Source organism: Phragmites australis, chromosome 10, assembly GCF_958298935.1.
Source record: "Phragmites australis chromosome 10, lpPhrAust1.1, whole genome shotgun sequence".
Lineage (NCBI taxonomy): Eukaryota > Viridiplantae > Streptophyta > Magnoliopsida > Poales > Poaceae > Phragmites > Phragmites australis.
Window position 1 is genome coordinate 34910791 of NC_084930.1, and position 20067 is coordinate 34930857.

At 43.2% G+C, this 20067-nt stretch overlaps 2 protein-coding genes, 1 long non-coding RNA gene and 1 pseudogene across 5 annotated transcripts; 3 read left to right on the forward strand and 1 right to left on the reverse strand.

The window, feature by feature from the left end:
- Positions 1-2119: 2119 nt before the first annotated feature.
- LOC133931040 (uncharacterized) lies at positions 2120-4038 on the reverse strand. 3 transcript variants are annotated; one of them, XM_062377871.1, is made up of 2 exons: positions 3835-4038; positions 2120-3189 (listed from the first exon to the last, which is right to left on the reverse strand). In XM_062377871.1, the coding sequence occupies exons 1-2, from the start codon at positions 4024-4026 to the stop codon at positions 2245-2247; spliced, it is 1137 nt and encodes a 378-aa protein (XP_062233855.1). In that variant the 5' UTR covers positions 4027-4038; the 3' UTR covers positions 2120-2244. The 3 variants fall into 3 exon arrangements, with proteins under 3 accessions (XP_062233855.1, XP_062233856.1, XP_062233857.1); XM_062377872.1 differs by having other exon boundaries at positions 3746-3878; XM_062377873.1 differs by lacking the exon at positions 3835-4038 and adding an exon at positions 3591-3723.
- LOC133931039 (uncharacterized) lies at positions 4033-9458 on the forward strand. Its single transcript, XM_062377870.1, has 15 exons — positions 4033-4513; positions 4596-4859; positions 4983-5162; positions 5276-5411; positions 5930-6264; positions 6632-6761; positions 7150-7272; positions 7837-7881; positions 8026-8105; positions 8190-8286; positions 8353-8442; positions 8533-8586; positions 8662-8727; positions 8800-8965; positions 9055-9458. The coding sequence occupies exons 1-15, from the start codon at positions 4086-4088 to the stop codon at positions 9057-9059; spliced, it is 2199 nt and encodes a 732-aa protein (XP_062233854.1). The 5' UTR covers positions 4033-4085; the 3' UTR covers positions 9060-9458.
- A 1858-nt stretch (positions 9459-11316) lies between these two features.
- Positions 11317-13703, forward strand: LOC133930297 (probable methyltransferase PMT17; annotated as a pseudogene).
- Positions 13704-18645: 4942 nt separating this feature from the next.
- Positions 18646-19549, forward strand: LOC133931042 (uncharacterized). The gene is made up of 2 exons (XR_009911835.1): positions 18646-19028; positions 19355-19549. It is a non-coding gene; the product is annotated as an uncharacterized LOC133931042 (long non-coding RNA).
- Positions 19550-20067: the final 518 nt, after the last annotated feature.

Here is a 20067-nt window from a genome sequence, read left to right on the forward strand (position 1 = left end):
TTGCTACTGCTACTCTATTGACACTCCCGAGGAGCTGTGTTTACCCAGTTGCAGTTTACCTTGCCAACCCCAGAACTAGCATGCTGTGCCGTCTCCAGTTTCAGAAAAAGAGAGGAAGAGCCTGGAGCAAAGAAGTAAAATGAGAAGCAGAGTACCACAGAAACAGTTCAGATTCAGTTCTTGGTGTGTTTGCGCAACAGTAGAGTTCTGCTGCAGGTTTATTCAGTACGTGGAACTTTTTTCAGGTCATAAACATTGAGAAAATATGATCAACGACAGTAGTAAGACATAAATCTTGTCCATGAGCATACAAGTTAATTACCTTTATTTTTCGGACTAATCTTCTTGTCCATGGGCATAAGAAACACCGCCAGGAAACAATCGCCAACAGTCCAGCAGCAATACAAACAATGACCTGACAGGTAGTTACTTTTTATCACAGCCGAGCAATAAACGGTGAAACATGATTAGACAAAGTTAAAAAAAAAAAGATGTTACCAAATTATACACAGCAGAGCGCACAATCGAACTAGTGCAGTTAAAATTCTTTTTTTGTTCAATGAGTTAAGGACGCATCCTTGTCTTGTCTTTAAGGAAATCGGTTCAGATTCTTCCATTACTTTAGAGAATTATAGGATTATGGAAAGTCAAACTTTGATCACGACGATAAACTCCATTAATAGCACTTAGTATAAGAGGCCCGCCACAGCGGTTTCAACCAAAAGCAATAAAGAACAGAATACAACTATTTTGTTTCGCACCGTAATTAAATTGTTTATTAAGTTAATTCCAGATTAACTGTTTAAGAGCTGTTCCATAGCACTCAAGATTTGTGACAGTGTACATTACTCATTTGCTGATGCCCTCAGGAAGTTAAGTGCTTTAGCAGCTGTGTGACTTTTTTGAAACATTTTTCAGTGAACTTTCGAAGTTACTTGGACATACCCTGGTGCCTGGTAGTAACTAACAACTGTTAAACTTTAGAACGGTAAACATTGCTACTCATTAGAAAGTAGTAAAAAGGCTGCAGAGTAAATGATAATGGTGTTTTTGCTGTCGTGGAGAAAAAGGATGACAGTAGGGAACAGCAACAAATAGAAGGGCAGATCTCTCAGAAATAAACAGCAGGCCCAATTGGTGCTAAAACATATACATAACAGTTGACAAATTTTATTGCTGCAAGAATACAAGTACCACCTAGTTAACTGCAAATTTGCAAGAGACAGGATGGTTCACCTGCTGCAGGAAGCTATAAAAAGGCAGTCACTGCCATTTGCTCAACAGGTCGTTTATTATGTGATATTTTCATGTTTACCTTTGGAACAAAGGAGGCGATCGAAACAGAAGAAGACGACGATGATGAGCTTTTGTTGATGGTTTATAGAAGATAGGCATGTGTAGTTAGCTGTCTTGCTGACCTCAAGTTGGTTAGGTACCTGAACAACAGAGAGTTAACGTCAAGTCCATTTACTTGCTCAGTCATCTTGCAGAGCTGGCGCTCCAGATCTCCATGTGGTTTGCAGAGCGACAAGTCGGTCCTCGCTGGGTGTCCGCTGCCGGCGAGTGGCAGCCGAACAGGGGGCGGGCGCGGCAGTGATGCGCCGTAGGAGAGGCGACAGGGAGTAGGGTCCTGGATCTCGACCACTCTCGAGTCTCGATAAGGTGCAGGGCAGCCATGCGATACGAGAGGAGAGGGCGGCAACACCATTTCGCAGGCGCGGTAGCTCGTGCGAAGACGCCCATGCTGCTGTCTGTGTTTCCCTCGTGGGCTCAAGAAGAGCCTACAATTGATGGGCCTCTTATCAGGACAAGCCATACAATTACAACTCTGTTCCTTCTACCTGCTGCTCTTCTCTTCTCTCTCTCAAAAAACAACACACATTTAAATACAATGAATACATAAAAAAGGCAAGTGAGTAAATGTCTCAAGGACATGTAAAAAGAGCCTAGAAGCACAGGGCCTGTTTCTGGAGTGGACAACTGAAGAACAAACTGAATAGAACACTCAAATCCATCCGCTTCATGTAAAAAAAGTAACACAAACTTGCCAACGTGTGCGTGATTGTACAGAAAGCTACAGAAAAAATGCCCAACGTTGGAGCAAGTAGAAGACACGTTGGAGCAAGTAGAAGACACTGCTGGTCTTCTTGAATCTGATGGCATTTCAACAAAACCATGAAGGCAGCTTTGCTAAGAGGAACAACAACAACTGCAGTTTCTTACCACAAACATTGTTGGCTGGATTCAGTACTTGTTTCGCCATGCGTACCAACTAAGCTTTAGCTGATACCCCAGAGGAGAGCTCCCATGGACTCCTCTTGACACCCGTGAATCAAAGACATTGAATTCGCATCTTCGCAGGGAATCCAGGAGGACCTGGGCTGGCAAGGCTGGGAGGAGCACGGGAATCGCCTCTCGTGGCACAGAAGAGGCCAACTCCCGCGCCTTCTGCAGGTGAGCCTCGGCGACAGATGCAACCTTGAAAACTGCATCAGGGAGCCTCTCATCCATCCTGACCTCCAATCGGCCACCCTCCCGTGTAAGCAGACCGCACTCCTTAGCCACACTAGCTGGGATATATGGTATCGTCCCTTGCTTATTTACATGGTGAGGCAATGCCTTGAGCAGCAACAGGAGTCCACTGGCTTTGCCAATGTGCGAGGCCGCATGATCAGCGACAGTGGACTGTATCCCACCAGCTTGCAAGGTCATGTAGAGGATGGTGGATTGGGTGTCCTCTGCATACCTCTCCAACTCAGCATTTGTCTCAGGAATGGCACCCTCATCGCGGTTTGCGTCATTTATCCTTGCCTCCACAGACCTCTTGAGCCAGTGCTTGCTGATCTTCTGCTCCGAAACAACCGAAGATAGCGCCTGGGCGACAGGGTGCTCGACCACCTTGTTGGCGAAGATCTTATCGATCACGTCCTTCCACCACAGGAGGCGCACAAGGCCGGTCTTAGGGTCCGACACAACGTCCATGGCCTTTGCTGTCTCGACATTGAAGGCGCGGAAGGTGAATGCAGCCTTGCGCATAGCTGGAGGCAGGTGGAGAAGGCAGAGGTAGTGGTGGTAGTCATAGCTGCGGACTTGCCTGACACAGTATGAGAGGGCTGATTGGAGGCTACTGCTTGCTGCAACTGTACTGCTCATGAATCCTGTATCAGGTGTGAATGAGATCGTGCAGACCTACAGTGAAGAAGAAATAAACATGTTCAGACACATTATATACTATAACAAGATTTGTAGACAGAACAACGTGTGCTTAGTTACGGATGAAGGAAACTGAAAGTGAAAGGTAGGCTGATTGTTCACCTAAGAAAAAGAAAATATGCTTCGCTGCCTTTAGAAGCAACAGAAAATAGAAAACGATGGCTGAATTTTTAGATTACTAACTAGTAGTACCAAATCGGTACCCAAATTAAACATCAGCACCGGTACGTCGCAATTGATATTCAGTGTAACGATGTACATGCAGCACAGAGGGAGAAAGCCCTGGATAACAATCTGACATACAAATGGACCAATTGACATACTGAATAGAAATGTCATAGCAGAAGAAGAGATGGACAAATTAGCTACTTAGTTACTTAGAGATGAATGCCTTGGCTAGACTCGTGATCGGTGACCTAGCTTGCTGCCTAGCCGGGAGGGAGACTGAGGATGGGCAACCGCCTGGTGGCGAGCACGTAACGCATGGCCAGTGGCGGGCACAGGGGAGGGAGGGAAGGATCCGCAACGTAACCTAGCAGTGGAGGCAGCACCGGTCACTCCCAGACGCTGACGGCGGAGCAGAACAAAGCAAAGGGGTGATGGATGGGAAGAGAAGCATACCGGCGGGTGGCGGCGGCGGTGATGAGGAGGAGGAGGAGGAGGAGATGCCGCCGGATGCCTCTGGATCGGATCTGTTGGGCGGCCGAGTCCATGGGCTGATGATATGCGAGTGTCACGTGGGCCTGGACGGCCCAAGACGAGAGAGGAGAGGAGAGGAGAGGAGGCCACGTGGCGGGACGTTATCCGACTCATCACTGCTGCCCGCGTCCACTCGACTCGCGCGCGCGTTTCCCTTACCGGCGCCGGCAGCGATGCTCCTCCTTCGCGCCAACCCGGCCGCCGCCATCCCGGTTTCCTTCTCCACGGCGCCGGCCGCCGCCTATAGTTGCTCTTGGCCTACAATTGCATCCTCCTCCACGATCGCTCGCTGCTCCGTCGGCTCCTCCACCGACCTCTCCGCCGTCCAGTTCGATCCGCTCCGCTCCGACTCCAATCCATGGGTCGACGGCGTGGCCACCACGGATGACGCCGAGGAACGCCACGAGGACAACCAAGACGAGGATGAGCAATTGAAAGGGGGGCGGGAAAGGGATCAGAAGGGTATCTCCGGTATCCACGTCCCGCGCCAGCGCTACATCGCCGTACCCAAGGCCGCCCTCCTTGACGCCGTCCTCTCCCTCTTCCCCTCCGACGCCGCCGCCGCCGCCTCTGCTGCAGCAGACTTCAAGCGCTTTGCTAGGTGGAGTACAAATAATAGCACTTCTTCCACTCCACTGCACTTCACTGCGGAGATAAAATATCCTATCTTTCTTCTTGTGCAGGTGCTTGGACGCTGTTCTTCACGCCGAGCACAAGCAGATGCTCGAGGACATGCGCACCTATTACATGCTCACGCAGAAGCACCACCAGGAGGAGAAAGAGGAGACTGGGAGCTCCTCGCCCTCCGGTGATGACCAAGCCATGGTCAATGGCAAAACCTCTGGCTTTTTCGGCATCACCCAGGAAGACGGGACATTATTCCTTACTAGAAGCTTGGGTTTGAGAACTCTGCTCGGATTAACCCCGGAACCTGATTCCCGGACCAGGTAATTGTAAGAAATTAGTAATGAAGGAATAGATGGATGCTTCTTCTACTCAGTAAGCTACATCGATGTCGACCTGCCTAATGTTTGATTGTTTGTGTGACCAAAAAATAAATAAAAATAAAGAGTTGCTTTTGCAACTCAATTTCAGCGTTCTTTCATGAACCTTCTGCGCAATGCTCAGTTCGAAGAACTCTCCGCCCAAGATCTGCTCTTGACATACGCCCTGAATAGTGATTACCTCTTGACGCTACCGGTTTACGTCGACTGGAAGAAAGCAGCTGAATCTAATGCAATAATATTCAGGTGAGGTTTTTTTCTTTTTTCTTTTGGAAAAGTTGAGATTTTTGTTCTGGTTCTGCCTGATGCACATCTACAAAAGGAACTCTCACCGTAAAACTTCCCCCAAACATTTTCAGGCGTGGGTATGCCACTGAGAGGCAGAAAGGGCGATTATTAGTTGAGAAACTTGATTACCTGCAATCAAAACTCTTACAGAGTATCTTCTTCAGTCTCTCCAAACCGTTGAAAAAACCAGGGAAATGGCTTAATGAGGTCAGTCAATCTTTCTGTCCTGATATGTACATGTATGTTTCATTTTCTTCAATGCAACTGTCACCTCTTCCGTGCATCTTGCTCACCTTGCATGTAATCACAACCCAAGCTTAACTCTTAGTTAGCTATAGTATTGTAGTGGGAACCAACAAGCTTACCAACAGAGTTGTAAGTGATGATTCAGTTCTGAATAATAAGTGATGATTCAGTTCTGAATAATATACCTCACAACGCTACATCTAATTTTGGTTCTCTAGTCAATGGACTGAAAAGCAAATATCATTAAAGTTCCTGTACCCTCTCGTAGTTTTGCAAATTGAGCTACCCAAACTATACTGAATAATTTAAGCACTGCAGCTCTCACCATGTCTAGGCAACATGTATCAATTGGCATTCATGTTATGTTCCCTTGTCTGAACTCTCAAGCAATGTAGGCTGCTGAAGCCATTAATTTTATGGTTTTGCATGCACCTATTAACTTTTATCTAATTGTATGTGATTATTTTAGTTCATGGCAGGCACTGAAAAGATCAACAGGGAACCCGGGATTTCAGATCTGGATCGACAAATTAAAACTCTGGCTTAAAGAGCAAACTTATGCAGATAATTCACTGTTGTTGATGGAAAACTCTTCGTGGGACAAACTTAGGTCTGATCAATTACCCGATGAAGATGCTCCTATTTGGATTGCTGCACAAAGGGCAGTCTCTCGTTATGAAGGAATTCTGTCACCTGTTGGTCCTCGTGGCAGACTGTTAAGAAGATTGCTTGCATGGACTGGATTGATCCCTTCTCTTCCAGAAGCAACAATAAAATCTGATGTTGAAACAAAGCATCTTGAAGGCTATGTGAGGTCGGACCCCCAAATAGATGTAGCTTTTTCTTCCCTTTAGGGAAACTTCGTAACCTTCTTGGTAATAGTTTTCGTTCCATAAGAATCTCATGACCAAGCTCTTGTTAAAGGTTCCCAGATTCATCGAGCATACTCCAGATTGTCCTGTTCCATTGCATGTATCCTTCCAAGCCACCACAAATATTGTTGTTGCCCACTTTTTGCTTCTTGAAGTAGTTCGGGAAAGAATTTTACTACAACTGGCAGAAAAACTGTTTTTCGAAAAATAATACCTGGATTTTTTTGTTCTTAGTTGGTTGTATTATTCTGTAACTTGTCCGTTAAATTTTAACGGATTTTATTGAGTATATCATGACTTTTCCTTCAGGCCAAATTTTCTACCAAGAATTACCCTTGCAAATATATGGGAGCCGGCAAGCAGAGAATCTTGCGACAACAATGTTTGGGAGATAGTGAAAGCATCTTTCCGTATTTTATTTGGCAAGTCTACTCTTCAGGTATGTGGAAAGTTGATTGCTGGAAACCTGTTTCTTACTAATATAGATGTCCTCATGTGTGTAAAGAAAAGAAGGTAAAGTGGCTATGTTTAGTTGAATAACTGGTTGATCCAATGCACAATAGGAAAACAAAGATGCATGCTAAGACTGCACATACGGCCATGAAGTGCCTTGGATAGTGAAACAGGAGCTTTAGAAATAATTCAAATGTCCCAAATAATCAGACGTGTTACTATCATGGATAGAAGACTGGCCATGGATAGAAGACTGGCAATATTCAAATAATAATCTGTTTTGTTTGTACTTACTGTTGGGTGTCCATAACCTACAGGAATTTTACTTTAAGTAAGATAATCTGCAAAGAAGATGCTTAACTTTTCCTTGCCAGGAACCAGCATTCCAAGAATTGATCCTACTTTATACTGATGAGGAAAGTGAAAAGAAGGCTAAACCCGAGATGCTGCCGCTACAATTGAAAATTTATGAGAGGATTCCGATCCCAGATCTGCCAGTAAGTGCCTGAGTCTCTGATGCCTATGGAAAAGACAACTGAGTGATTCCGAGGTATACAATACACTCGGTGTACCTCATTATGGTTACTGGTATCTGTCCAGTTAGAAGACTTGCTACCTATTATGGTTATTAAGATGAAAAATTCGTCCAGAAAACTTTCAATAATTATAGTATGATTCTGCCTGCAATAACCTCCACACTGTTCAGTCGTATTGGCAACAGAGTAAGGGTCTGTTTTGCAGAGCTCCCAGAGTAGCTTCCTGGCTAGAATCAGGGGAGCTCTGCCAAACAGCAACTTTCAGCTTTTAGCTTTCTGAGTGGAATCCGTAGGAGTGATTCTTTGAAATGAACTAAAAGCTGAGGAGCTGAAAAAATCAGTTTCCTTTGATTCATTTCCCGCACAGAATTACTTCCTCCATATAGTTTATTCTAGAGACTCACTAGAGAATCATTTTCATCCACAGAATCACTTACCTCAGAGAATCACTCTCCGCGGAGAATTTAAATCAGAGAGAACTCTATCAAACAGACCCTAACTATCACCGCTGAATTTTGTCTGCAGGTGGTTTTTCCCCACAAGAAGTTGTCCTTCCGCATCCTAGATACAGTAATTCTCTATGGAACTTATATTTTGTAATCGTCCCCTGTTGTCCATATAGACCTTTACTAATAACTTTTACAGATACAGGAGTATGCTACTCTTTTTTCTTTGCTGCACTTAGGTTTGTTGATATCTTTTCGTTTAATGCAGGTAAGGCTGGATATTGCTACCGTAATAGGGCTGTTGGCATACGTTGTCAACTACAAATTTGAGAGTTTAGCCTCATCTCCGTAAGTATGTGATTATATCAGTAAGTTAATGGAACTCCTCTTTTAAGTAACAAAATAATATATATTGTTTCCATGGTAATGCAGGTCAGCTTTTCTTCTTGATATAGTTGCTATTACTGCACTTGTGATACTTGTGTTCCGTGTGGCACTGGGCTACAAACAGACTCGGGATAGATATCAGGTAAATCATTTTTTTTTTTTTTTGGTTTACTACATGATCTTTTGGTTGACTATCTCTCTTTTCCAGCTTCTGGTCAATAAGACACTCTATGAGAAGACATTAGCAAGTGGATTCGGTTCAGTTTACTTTCTTCTCGATGCTTCTGAGCAACAACAGGTTAGATTCAACGAACAGTCAAAAGTACAATTTGCAAATCTTTTTGGCTGTTTGATGGAGGCAACTCCCTTGATGGTTGGCTTTGTGCAGTATAAAGAAGCACTTTTGGCGTATGCTATGTTACTCTACAGAAAGAAGTATCACGTACGGCATGTTTGCTTTCAATACTGTGACACCTAGTTCTGACATCACTAATTTACTCTACCTATTCCTACGCAGGTGTCATCTCGTCCAAGAATCAGAGATACCTGCGAGCAGTTTATGTACGAGAAATTCAAGGCAAAGGTGAAAAACAGTATCTGCTTGCGTCCTCTGATTTTCCATGAGATGTTGAAGCGAGCTTTGGTTTCCTTTTAGATTGAGATGCCCATTGACAAGGCTATGGAGACGCTTGAGCGGTTGGGGCTGGTGATTGAGCTTCCAACTAATGGCGGTTCAAGCGTGATTGCTCTTCCATGTTCAGAGGCGTACGAGATCCTGAAAAGCCGTTGGGATAGTCTGTTAGAGCAGAAGACGGAACAAGGTTGAAGATGCTGATCATATGCCCTTGTAAATTTTCCATGATGGTAAAAGTCCCGGATGGGCTTGTAAAAAAAATTGTGCGTTGTGCAGGCTGACGAAACTTGTAAATTGGCTTTCCATTGTTCGAGTTTTGCGGGGATGACAGTGTAGTCCTGTACACTGCGGTAAACTGGATAGGAGCTGCAGTTGCCTCGTGCTTGGCATGTCGTCGATAAAAGTGTAATCTTGGCAAGTTCAGAGAAAACTATGAGCCTCTAGCCCTCTCCTCCTATGGCAACATACATACTTGTACTAGCTATTCACGTGGAGATAAGGCGACTGCAAATTGTAGAGGATCGATGAATGCTGTTTTTGCTTTGCAAGAAATCCCAAGACCGGGAAGATGGAGATGGTAAATAGAGGTATATATCGTTGTTACAGTCAGAGGTGATTAGATGCTGGTATCTAATCTGTAGTATATATGTTATACATGAAACATGATGGGCATTGTACAATTGTTACTGCATGCATCGTACGAATATACATACATACAACATCTGTTGCCTGTGTGGTTGCGCTAGGCGGCGGCGGTTCTGGGCCGGGACGACGGAAGGAGAATGGATCCCGATCACAGCGGTTGCTGAAGCCTGGGCCTTGCCCTGCCCTGGATATCCGAATGCGATTGTAACGAATTTCCGAAAATTCATACGGGAAATAGAGACATAATTTGTGCGTCTCTTCCTTTCTTTTTTTAATAAGGGAATGTTTTTATTCCGACCTATGCATAAGTATGTATACAATCATATATTATTACATAGTTTCAGCCATGGACTGCAGATAAAAAGCCAATAAATAACAACGGGAAAAAGGTTCAAATAACATAAACATGACTGAAAGCTAGCTTCAAGCACAAAGTGTCTATCAGAGTGTTTCCAACAATGTAGCTAGTCGGTATATATTATTTTTTACATTATCTATAGATAGTGTAAAAGCTTATATCTTTAATGGTTGGTCTATATCATAGTTAAAGTTTTAATTAGTCTACCCACCCATGTTCTCTCTCAACCAATCACCATGAACATTTTATCTTATATCGAATGCTTCATACATTGTAGTTTATCTGCATAATAAGGGCTATCTTTTCTATCTCTTCTTCACTTAGACAAAAATCTGATTTGGACAACCTTATAGTAGCTGATATATATTATTGGAGATGTTCTTAGTAGACATCTACGTATACTCATGTTTGACAAAAATCTCAATAATCATAGTCTCCAGATGCGTCATGGTCACTTCATTCGTTCCGTACCTCCTTTTTAGACATGCGTTGGTTGGGTTGTCCATGACCATGAGAAACAAAATGTTAGGGCCTAGAATAAGTAACAATTAATTGTATCGACCATTATGCATTCAACTGTTAATCTGCGCAACCAACAGTACCGTACATTTGATCCGTTTGATTGTGCACGGCAACAACAAAGAAGTAAATTCCATCGATTCGATTGATCCCACAAAGAGTAATTAACAAACAGCCATATGAGGCATATCTCTTGGGAATTAAATTAAACAAATGAAGTCAAATTCATGCGTATTTATCTTATTTAATGGACATAAGATTAGCAAGGACGAAGACAGATTATTACTGTAAGAGATGGAGATGGAAATACTCATAAGGCCACTCCCAATACTTTATTTCTTAGTTAATGTCTAAGAAAAAAGGGAGAGTAAAAAATTTGATGTTAAGAAACAAGTTTTTAATAGATACATATGTCTTGCTAATTTTTTAAAAATCTTTATTGTCTCACAATCACCTAGAATTGCTCAAAGAGCTAGCTTTTTCATAAGAAACAAATTTCTTCTCTTTCATCTTTAAATTATTTGTTACATCATCTTTTGTTTAAATGGACACATAATTAATATTTAAAAAACTACTCGCATTGAGAGTGGCCTAATCAATCAGCACACAATCAAATGAAGACAGCACAGCACAGCTAGAAAGGAACAAACAAAGGCATGGGCCTCTGTCTCCTAAAAACCTGGATTGGGCGCAAGCCCAAGCGACAAACAAAAGAAACTCTCTTAATTCTTGTTACACCAGTACATGTTACGCATATGAAATAGGGTCAAAAAATTTCTTAAGAAAATAATAATCGAAGAACAAAAAACTGAGGATGCATATCTAATCAATAATGTTGTGATTGGGTTTCTGAACCTAATTGATGACTAATTGATTACGGTTTATAAATTAATCGCTTGTTAATTTGGAAGAGGAAATCATGTGAGAAGGAGGTTGCATGAGTGGAAGGGATGGGCAGAGAATGAAAGAAGCAGAGAAGGAAGGAAATGATCGCTGATCGCGGTTGCAATGCGGGGATGGTGGATGGGGGTGGATGCAAACATTTGAGAGAGGAGGAGACGAGTCAAGTGACTAATTTTGATTGTATATCGTTTAATCGTGTAAGATATACAGTGAAGATCGTTCGAATCTGTTGTAACTTATTTTATAGGAGTCTATATTCAGAGATAATCAGGGACCAAATTGATGGACTCTTCTTCATCAGAACATCTATCAATCGGATGGATCGTTGAGGGAGAAGGGCCTTCTTTCCTTTCACCCCCATTTCCACTCTCGTTTGCACCCACCGGACTTTCCCATTCCTCACTTAGTCTGCTCCTGCTACGGTAGTGGCTCATCGCTGCTTTCCTCCTCCCTCCCGGCGCTGGGGAAGGGACCCCTCCAAACTGCAAATCCACCAGCGAAATCACTACCACGATTTCATACTCTCTCCTGCAATGGAGGGGGACAAATTTAATGGTTGGATTTCTTTCTCCCTTTAAATAAACTGTCACAGTATCATCCTTCATGCTAGTCACAACGAAACCGAGAATCCCATGTCAACTTATTCTTCGTTTGCTTGTGTTAGGCTGTTGAGATGAGATCAATGCTAAGGAGTAAGAAAGATGCGATTTTTATTCCTCTACCGCTTTCAATGTTCCCACATAGTGTTGATGCATATATCGATGACATAAATGCTCTTGTACCATTAAATGACAGCAACATCCGAACCACACTTGATACTGGATTTGGGGTGAGCGACTTGAGCAATTTCTATGATATTGTGTGTCTCTTTAAAGTTTTCAGGGATTGGGGATGATAGTATCTTCCCTGTTGTTCAGGTTGCAAGTTGGTGTGCTTATCTCATGAAGAGGAACATCATCGCCATGTCATTTGCACCAAGGGATTCGCATGAGGCACAGGCGCAATTTGCATTGGAGCGGGGGATGCCAGCCATGATTAGAGTGATGGCGACCAAAAGAATCCCATATCCTGCTAGAGCATTTGACATGGCGCATTGCTCTAGATGTTTGATCCCATGGAACAAGCTTGGTAAAGTTTTGTTGTCTCATTATTTGTTACGATTTTTTGGTTTTACATTAAACATAAACTGATTGAGATAAACTCGCATGGTTGTCTAAACAGATTGTGCCTATCAAACTGAAGTAGACAGAGTTCTCAGACCAGGGGACTACTGGATCCTCTCCGGGCCTCCAATCCATTGGAAGAAGCACTTCAAGGGGTGGGAGAGGACAGAAGAAGACCTTAAGCAAGAGCAAGATGAAATCGAGGACTTAGCAAAGCGTCTCTGCTGGAAGAAGGTTGTGGAGAAAGATGACCTTGTTATATGGCAGAAACCTATCAACCACATAGAATGTGTTGATAGTAAGAAGGTATATGAGACTCCACAAATTTGCAAGAGCAATGATGTGGATTCTGCTTGATAAGATTTCTGCTATTTTACTTTCTTTGAGCGAGGTGTCTACTCTATTGATTGCAGCAGCTCATCCAGATGTGAACATTTAGGTACAAGAAGATGGACACATGCATATCTCCTCTTCCGGATGTGAACAGTGAAGGAGAAGTTGCTGGTGGAGCTCTTGAAATGGCCAAAAAGATAATTTGTTGTTCCCCCAAGAATAACTCGAGGTTCAGTTATAGGCCTCACCCCTAAGAAATTCCAAGAGGATAACAAGATGTGGTCAGAGAGAGTTGATTACTACAAAATATTGATTCCGCCTCTAGCAAAAGTGAGATACAGGAATTTTATGGACATGAATGCGGGGATGGGGGGTTTTGCAGCTGCGTTGATGAAGTATCCTCTTTGGGCGATGAACGTAGTGCCTGCAGGCTCTGCTCATGACACCCTTTGTGTTATGTATGAACGAGGGTTCATTGGAACGTACCAGGACTGGTGTGAAGCTTTCTCAACATATCCGAGGACATATGACCTCATCCATGCTGATAAAGTTTTCAGCAGTTATTAGGATAAGTAATGAAATGACTTTGCTATTCGATTTTCTCTCTAGACATTTTCTTTCGTGCATCCGCTTCACCAAAGATCTGTGATTTTCAGTACAGTTCAAAATGATATGTGTTGTTGTGTTTCTTCTCTGGTGCACCTCTTTGTTAGAATTGGGTAATAAAAGGTCCAGCTTAAGCAAGTGCTTCTAGATACTAATGATGGAGCGGTTGCAGGTGTGACATAACGTACATCCGCTTGGAGATGGACCGGATTCTAAGACCTGAAGGGACGGTGATCATCAGGGACAACGTGGAGGTGTTGGTGAAGGTACAAGCTATTACCGAAGGTATGAGGTAGAAGAGCCAAATCATGGGTCACGAAACCGGTCCATTTAACCCTGAGAAGATCCTCGTGGCTGTCAAGACATACTGGACCGGAGAGCCTGCTCAAAAGCAATAGCTGTTGCCTTGCTACTGCTTTTTTTTTGGAACGATGAGGTCTGCCGATTTTATTAGACTAGAAATAAAGCAGTAGTTTAAGGAAAAACAAAATGAGTCGCTCACGAAGAAGCAGGCCACCACAACTGAAATAGAGGGGCAGGAGGTCCGGCAACTTCCTATCACGCAACAGACCTACAACTAACATATATTGGTCAAAGTCCTCTCTAATCTTAAGGGCCACATCCAGAGCCGAATTGCTTGTGTTTTTGAAGATTCTTGCATTTCTCTCCTTCCAAATGTTCCACCAAAAAGCGATCACAAGTCCATCGAAATGTTTTCTTAGCCATTTATCGATCTTCTTTGCGGCAGCATGCCACCAACCAAAGAGGGTGTGAAATCGGTCCATCATTGGCAGGTTGTTCAGCTGCAACGAGCTTAGGGGACATGACCACACCTCTTTTAGGAGCATGCAATCTTTAGAAAGATGTGTCAAGGTTTCATCTTCTTGGTCGCAAAGGCGGCAAGTCTGAATATGATGTCATCCTCTTTTTGCCAAATTGTCTGCTGTCAGGATCTTCTTTTGTAGGAGAATCCACGTGAAGGTTCTGCATTTTGAATGTACTTTGGCATTCCATACAGCTTCCATATTGATTTTCATCATTGTTCCATGGAATTGAGCCTTGTATGTACTGTGTGCCATGTACTGCCCGTTTGTCGTCCAACGCCAGGCAATTTGGTCAGGCACATCTTGAGCAAGATTGACTTGTTGGATGCGTTCCCAAAGTTCCGTTAGCTGCAATAGCTCTTCTGGCATGATGATTTCATCCAGGTAGGATAGCCACTGATGGTTGCAAAGCCTTTGTTTTACACTAAAGTTCTTCCTCCTTGATTTGGCATAGATTAAAGGGGCCATATTTCTTGGAGCCATCCCATTAATCCAACTTGAATTCCAGAAGTAGGATTTCTCTCCATTTCCCACTACTACTATTGTAGAAGCATGAAAGAGATCACGTTTTGTTTGGTCACACGGCAAAGGAAACCCTTTCCAAGGGCGATCGTCGTCTTGCCATTGGAACCAAAGCCAACGGAGGTGTAAAGCCCTTGCAAATCTCTGAAGGTCAACAATACCTAAACCTCCATTCTCTTTTGGTTTGGTTGCGGTCGCCCAATTCACCAAGCAATGGCCGGTACATACCTTATCGGGCCCCTCTCCCTCCCATAAAAAGTTCCATCGAATACGATCAATCTTCTTTTGAAGCCATTTCTGTAGTGGAAGAACTGTAAGATGGTAACTTGTTTGCGAGGATAGAACCGATTTGACTAGAGTCTCCCGTCCTACGATCGAGAAGAACTTTTCCTCGCCAGCCTGGTAGCTTATTTCCGACCTTGTCGATAAGGGGTTGAACATCGACTTTTCTTAACTATCGTGTGTGTAGAGGAAGTCCTAGGTATTTACAAGGAAGGTTCCAATTTTCCCTGAGAAGCCAACCGTGATATTTTCCATATTGATCTCACCGCAGCGTATTAGGTATATCTCCGTTTTTGCAAAATTTGTGACGAGCCTTGAGCATTTGCCAAAAGCATCCACTATCATTCGTAGGTCGTGGAGCTCTTCTCTATTAGGATTGGCGAGAATTGCGACGTCGTCTGCGTAAAGGGAACATCAAAGGTAGGCTCCACTCTATAATATCGGTTTGAGAATGTTAGCTCTAGCTGTCTCAGTGATGAGTCTGTGCAGGGGTTGATAGCCAGGATGAATAACATTAGCAATAGAAGATCTCCTTGTTGCAGGCCTCTGGCATGCCGGAAAGCAAGACATGGGATCCCGTTTAGCATAACCCTTGAGGAGGACGTCGCTAGGATTGCCGATACTCAGTTCCTCCATCTTTGGCCAAAACCAAGTACTTGTAGAACTTCAATCAAGAAAGGCCAACTAACTGAGTCAAAAGCTTTGGAAATATCTAGCTTGAGGAAGAGTGTCAAATGTTTAGCTTTGTGGAGCTCTTTGATCACATTCTGCACATATAGAAAATTATCATGAAGGCAACGCCTCTTTATAAACGCACTTTGGCTTTTAGGCACCAAATCTTGGAGGTGAGGTGTAAGTCTGTTCACGAGCATCTTCGTGATAATTTTAGAGATGCTACTGATAAGGCTTATCGGTCTATAATCGACTATAAGTTGGGCACCATCCTTTTTTTGGAAGTAACACGATATGCGCCTCATTGATCAAGTTAAGTTTGTCCGATCCCAAACGATGGAAACTGTTCAAAGCTTGAACAAGATCCTCCTTGATTGTTTCCCAACATTTTTTGAAGAACAGTCTTATGAACCCATCTGTGCTTGAAGCCTTTTCGAGGTGCAAATCGTTGATTGTGCTTTGTATTTCCTCCTCATCAAAAGGGGCTTCCAATTTTGACAGATCACAAGGTTGATAGTTCAAAGCTTCCTAGTTGATAGCAAATTACCTTAGTTTGTTTGTGCCAAGATGATTGATGAAGTGCTTGTACAATAGCGTTTCTTTTTTATGCTGGGAAGTGGCTATTTCATCATTGGAAACTAAGGTTGGAATGTATTTCTTTCTCCTCCTTGCATTTGCCGAGATATGGAAGAATTTTTTGTTGGCGTCGGACAATCTAATCCTTGTCAACCTTGCTCGTTGTCGAGCACAAGATTTTTGCAGGACAGCTAGGCCGGTCACCCTCTGCTTCATCCACCTTCGAAGGTCTCTTTCAGCTTGCGAGAGCAACCGAGCCTCTTGTGTAGCATCAAGTCTGAGAATTACCTCTCTTGCTATTTGTAAAAGTAGACTTAGATCTTCAACATTTTGTTTCCTCCAACACTTGGGGCTTTGGCTGTCCTATTTAGCTTCACATGGATTTTGAGAATGTCATCGGAGACTAGGACCGGTTGCTGCCAGGCATTCTGGACTACTTCCTGGAACTCCGACAGAGACGCCCAGTAAGACTCCATGCGGAAACTAGTGTATCGGTGTACCAAGGCTTCTCCATTAAGAATAAGCGGATTATGATCATATCCATATGAGGAAAGCGCCGAGAGATGTGCAACCGGGAAGAGCAAGTCCCATTCAGTAGTGCAGAAGAAGCAATCAATTCTTGTCATAGTGGGTTGTGCCTGATCATTGCTCCAATTAAACTTTTGTCCATGGAGCTTCAACTCATTGAGATTTAAGTCATCAATTGTTCTTTTGAATTGTCAAATCATGTTTAGGTTTAGTCTGTTGTTATTTTTGTCTTGTGCCTGATAAATTAGATTGAAATCCCCGTTAATTAACCACTGAGGCTTCATTAGAGGTTGAAGGGCAATGACCTCGTTTAGGAAAAGAGCTTTTTGATCTTGACCTTGAGGGCCATAAATAGTGGTAAGAGTCCATTTATCGTTGTTCGCTAGCATGTTGATGGTGGCTGACAATGTATGCTCTGTTGTGTGACACTCTAAGATAGTAAAGAAATTTTCATCCATGCCAACAGAATGCCACCACTCGCTCCAGCCAATGGCAAAGCACTATAGTTTTGATGAAATTGGGTCCAAGAGTTTCTAACACAAGGGCTTCATCCCAGGTCTAAACTTTGGTTTCTTGAAAATAAATGATAGTCCATCTGGTGGACATGACCAAGTTTCTAACGCTTGTGCGTTTTGCTACAGAGTTTAAACCCTTGACGTTCCAACATAAGATCAATTCATTACATTGTGACATGATCAAAGGACAGAACAATTGGACTTAGAGGACGTGCATATAGCTCACAACCAGAAACAAAGTGTAATACTAATTTTTTTGAGAAAAAAAGAGAGAGATTTGACAAAAAGTTGACTTTTTGATCCGTTGCTCGTATGGATGATCGGAGACCGTGGTTGCGTTCATCTCGTCGAGATGAACCCATTTTGCTATTCATATGTCCGTTTCGGGCACTTTGTGACCCGTAGCAAGCCCAATAAATTTAGACCGTTCGTTGTTTAAAAAAAAATGAAAAAAAAGAGGATAAGTACTGGAGACCGATCCATCCAGACACTTCGCTCTCGTTCGCGTTTGCTCTCTCTCTTCTCGTTGCTGAGCATGTCTGTTGCCGCTGCTCCTGCCATCGCCCGCGTGCGCCGCCGTGCGCCGTGCGCTGCTGCCCGCGCCATCCGCCGGTCGAACTCGTCCTCCGGCGTGCCGCGCGCCTCGCCGCGCCACCGGACCAGCTCGCGCCGTGCGCTTGCACCGCTATCGCCGCTGCCGCGCGCCGTCCTGCGCCTGTAAGCCGCCGCGTCGCGCGCTGCCGAACCACCGCCTGCCGGCGCCGGCGCCGTGCTCACTCTCTCTCTCTCTCCGTGTGTGTGCTAACCGAGAGCTAGAAAAGAATCAAGCATCGGAAAAGAAAGGAAAGGAGAGAGAGAAGAAGAAAGAAGAAAGAAAAGAGCCGGCCGGGAGAGAAGCCAGGAAGAAGAAGGAAGAAAGGAAAAAAAAAGAGAAGAGAGAAAGAAAGAGAAAAGGAGAAAAAAAAGAAAAAAGAAAGAAAAAAAGGGGAAAAGTTGGAAATTTCGGATTTTTCGTCGGATTCGTCGTCAATTTTTTCGAAGGCGATTTCTCGGTAATTTCTGGATATTTATGATTTGATTAAATCAAATCAATCAATTCCTGTCGTATTATTTCATGTGATCAATAGTCTGTTTCGTTTCGATAATCATTATTGATTCGAAGATACGATATCCGAGTCGAAGTCTAATTAGTGAGATTTTAGTTCGACTCTGAATTGAAAATAGTGTATCATTTCATGTGATACAATTGTCTGTTCAGTTTTTCGGAATGTAGGCGTATACGTGACGTTTTCAGACGTAGAATTGACGCTTCATATTTTATGTGTTTTAAATGTGTTTTAGTTCTAATAGTATGCCTGTACAGGTGGTACTATTTCCAGACGTTCTTGATCGAATTTTCTTCATCGTCGGTAAAGGCAAGTGAATGTATTGTATGACTGTGCTTTAACCTAATATTGGGTTGCCTACATTCTTTAATTACAGTGCATTCATCTAATCTGAATGACTGATTCTGAGCTGGGTATTATGTTGTTTACTTTTCCAGAAGTTTACTCGATGATTGATTTATGAAGTGCAGTAAGTACGATATGCCATTCTGCAGTTGTTCATTATTATTTTATGCAATATTTTTTTAAGTCTCAAGCATTTTTCGGGAGTTATGTTGGATATGCTTGAAGCACGTCATACATATATATCTCATGTATTGGAAGTTTGTCGTCGTCTTCTGGCCGCGACCGTACCGGTACAGTACCGTATGTCACCCGAGGAGGGGTACGGTGCACACCCTTACGTTACCCGAGGAGGGGTAAGGGTGAGGAGAGCATATCATGTGCATGGTTATATCTTCTTATGAAATTCAATGAATCATTCGCATCAAATCTGATTTCCTTTAGTTAGCTTGTATATAGATATATATGCGGCTCTGAAGTATTATACCAACCGAATGTTAAAATGTTTAATGTTATCGTTAGACTTGCATAGTTATAATTGTTTCTCCTAGTGTTGGCGGTCTGTTTCATTACTAGTTTTTATTTAGAATTGTTAGCACATTCAACTGTGGCTAAATAGCTTTTTGTTAAAGTACCTTTCACTTGCTGAGATTTTCGAATCTCACCCGTGCTTTCTTTACAGGTATGTTTAGATGTTGACGTGCATTTTGGGAATGGATCTTGGTAGCTGCACACACTATCTCATCACCATGTTGATAGCTCAATCGGTGTTATAAATGGTGTTTTTGGTGGTCTGTCGTTTGCTTGGTTCATGTTGTGGCAGACACTGGTAGCGTCATAACGGTTTCTATATATGCTGGTTATATCTGATTCTGTCTGCCTGAGATCTTTCTTTTGGTCAGTTATACCTCTCTATAGAGGAAATGCTGCCAAATATCCTATTTTCATATAAATAAGCTGAGTTGTAAAGTAGGGTGTTACACAAAGGGTGCGACCCTGTTGTTCCCCACACACATAGAGGCTGTTCTGGTAACCAGCAGCTTCTGTTTGACGACGAGAGGGTCTGGATGGCCTGATGACCCTCTGAAGGCAAAGAGCCAGAACAACGGCAGCACATGGTGACACTAGAGGAGGGCTTAGACCAACTGACTCCTAAAAGAAATAGTGGAGAAAACATAGAAAATAACACAGAAAGCATGGTTGGGTAGCTGGTTGCTACTGGCTTGTTCCTCCTGAGCTTCATGGCTGCACCAGCTCCACTTCTTGGGGTGGTTCTGGCGCAATCTTCCTTGCTACCTTCCTCTTTTTTCGCAGGCTTTCTCCCTTGTCCACCAGTGTGGTGATCACTTTAATGGCTGCTTTGAACAAGGATTGCTCAAAGCGCTACAAGTAAGA

Coding starts and splice junctions, on each gene's coding strand:
- LOC133931040 (XM_062377871.1), bottom strand. CDS start 4,026: ATGAGTCGGATAACGTCCCGCCACGTGGCCTCCTCTCCTCTCCTCTCC. Junction 3,190..3,834: donor ACCGCCGCCGCCACCCGCCG/GTATGCTTCTCT, acceptor TCTTCACTGTAG/GTCTGCACGATCTCATTCAC.
- LOC133931039 (XM_062377870.1), top strand. CDS start 4,086: ATGCTCCTCCTTCGCGCCAACCCGGCCGCCGCCATCCCGGTTTCCTTC. Junction 5,412..5,929: donor CAGGGAAATGGCTTAATGAG/GTCAGTCAATCT, acceptor AGTTCATGGCAG/GCACTGAAAAGATCAACAGG. Junction 8,443..8,532: donor ATGCTTCTGAGCAACAACAG/GTTAGATTCAAC, acceptor GGCTTTGTGCAG/TATAAAGAAGCACTTTTGGC.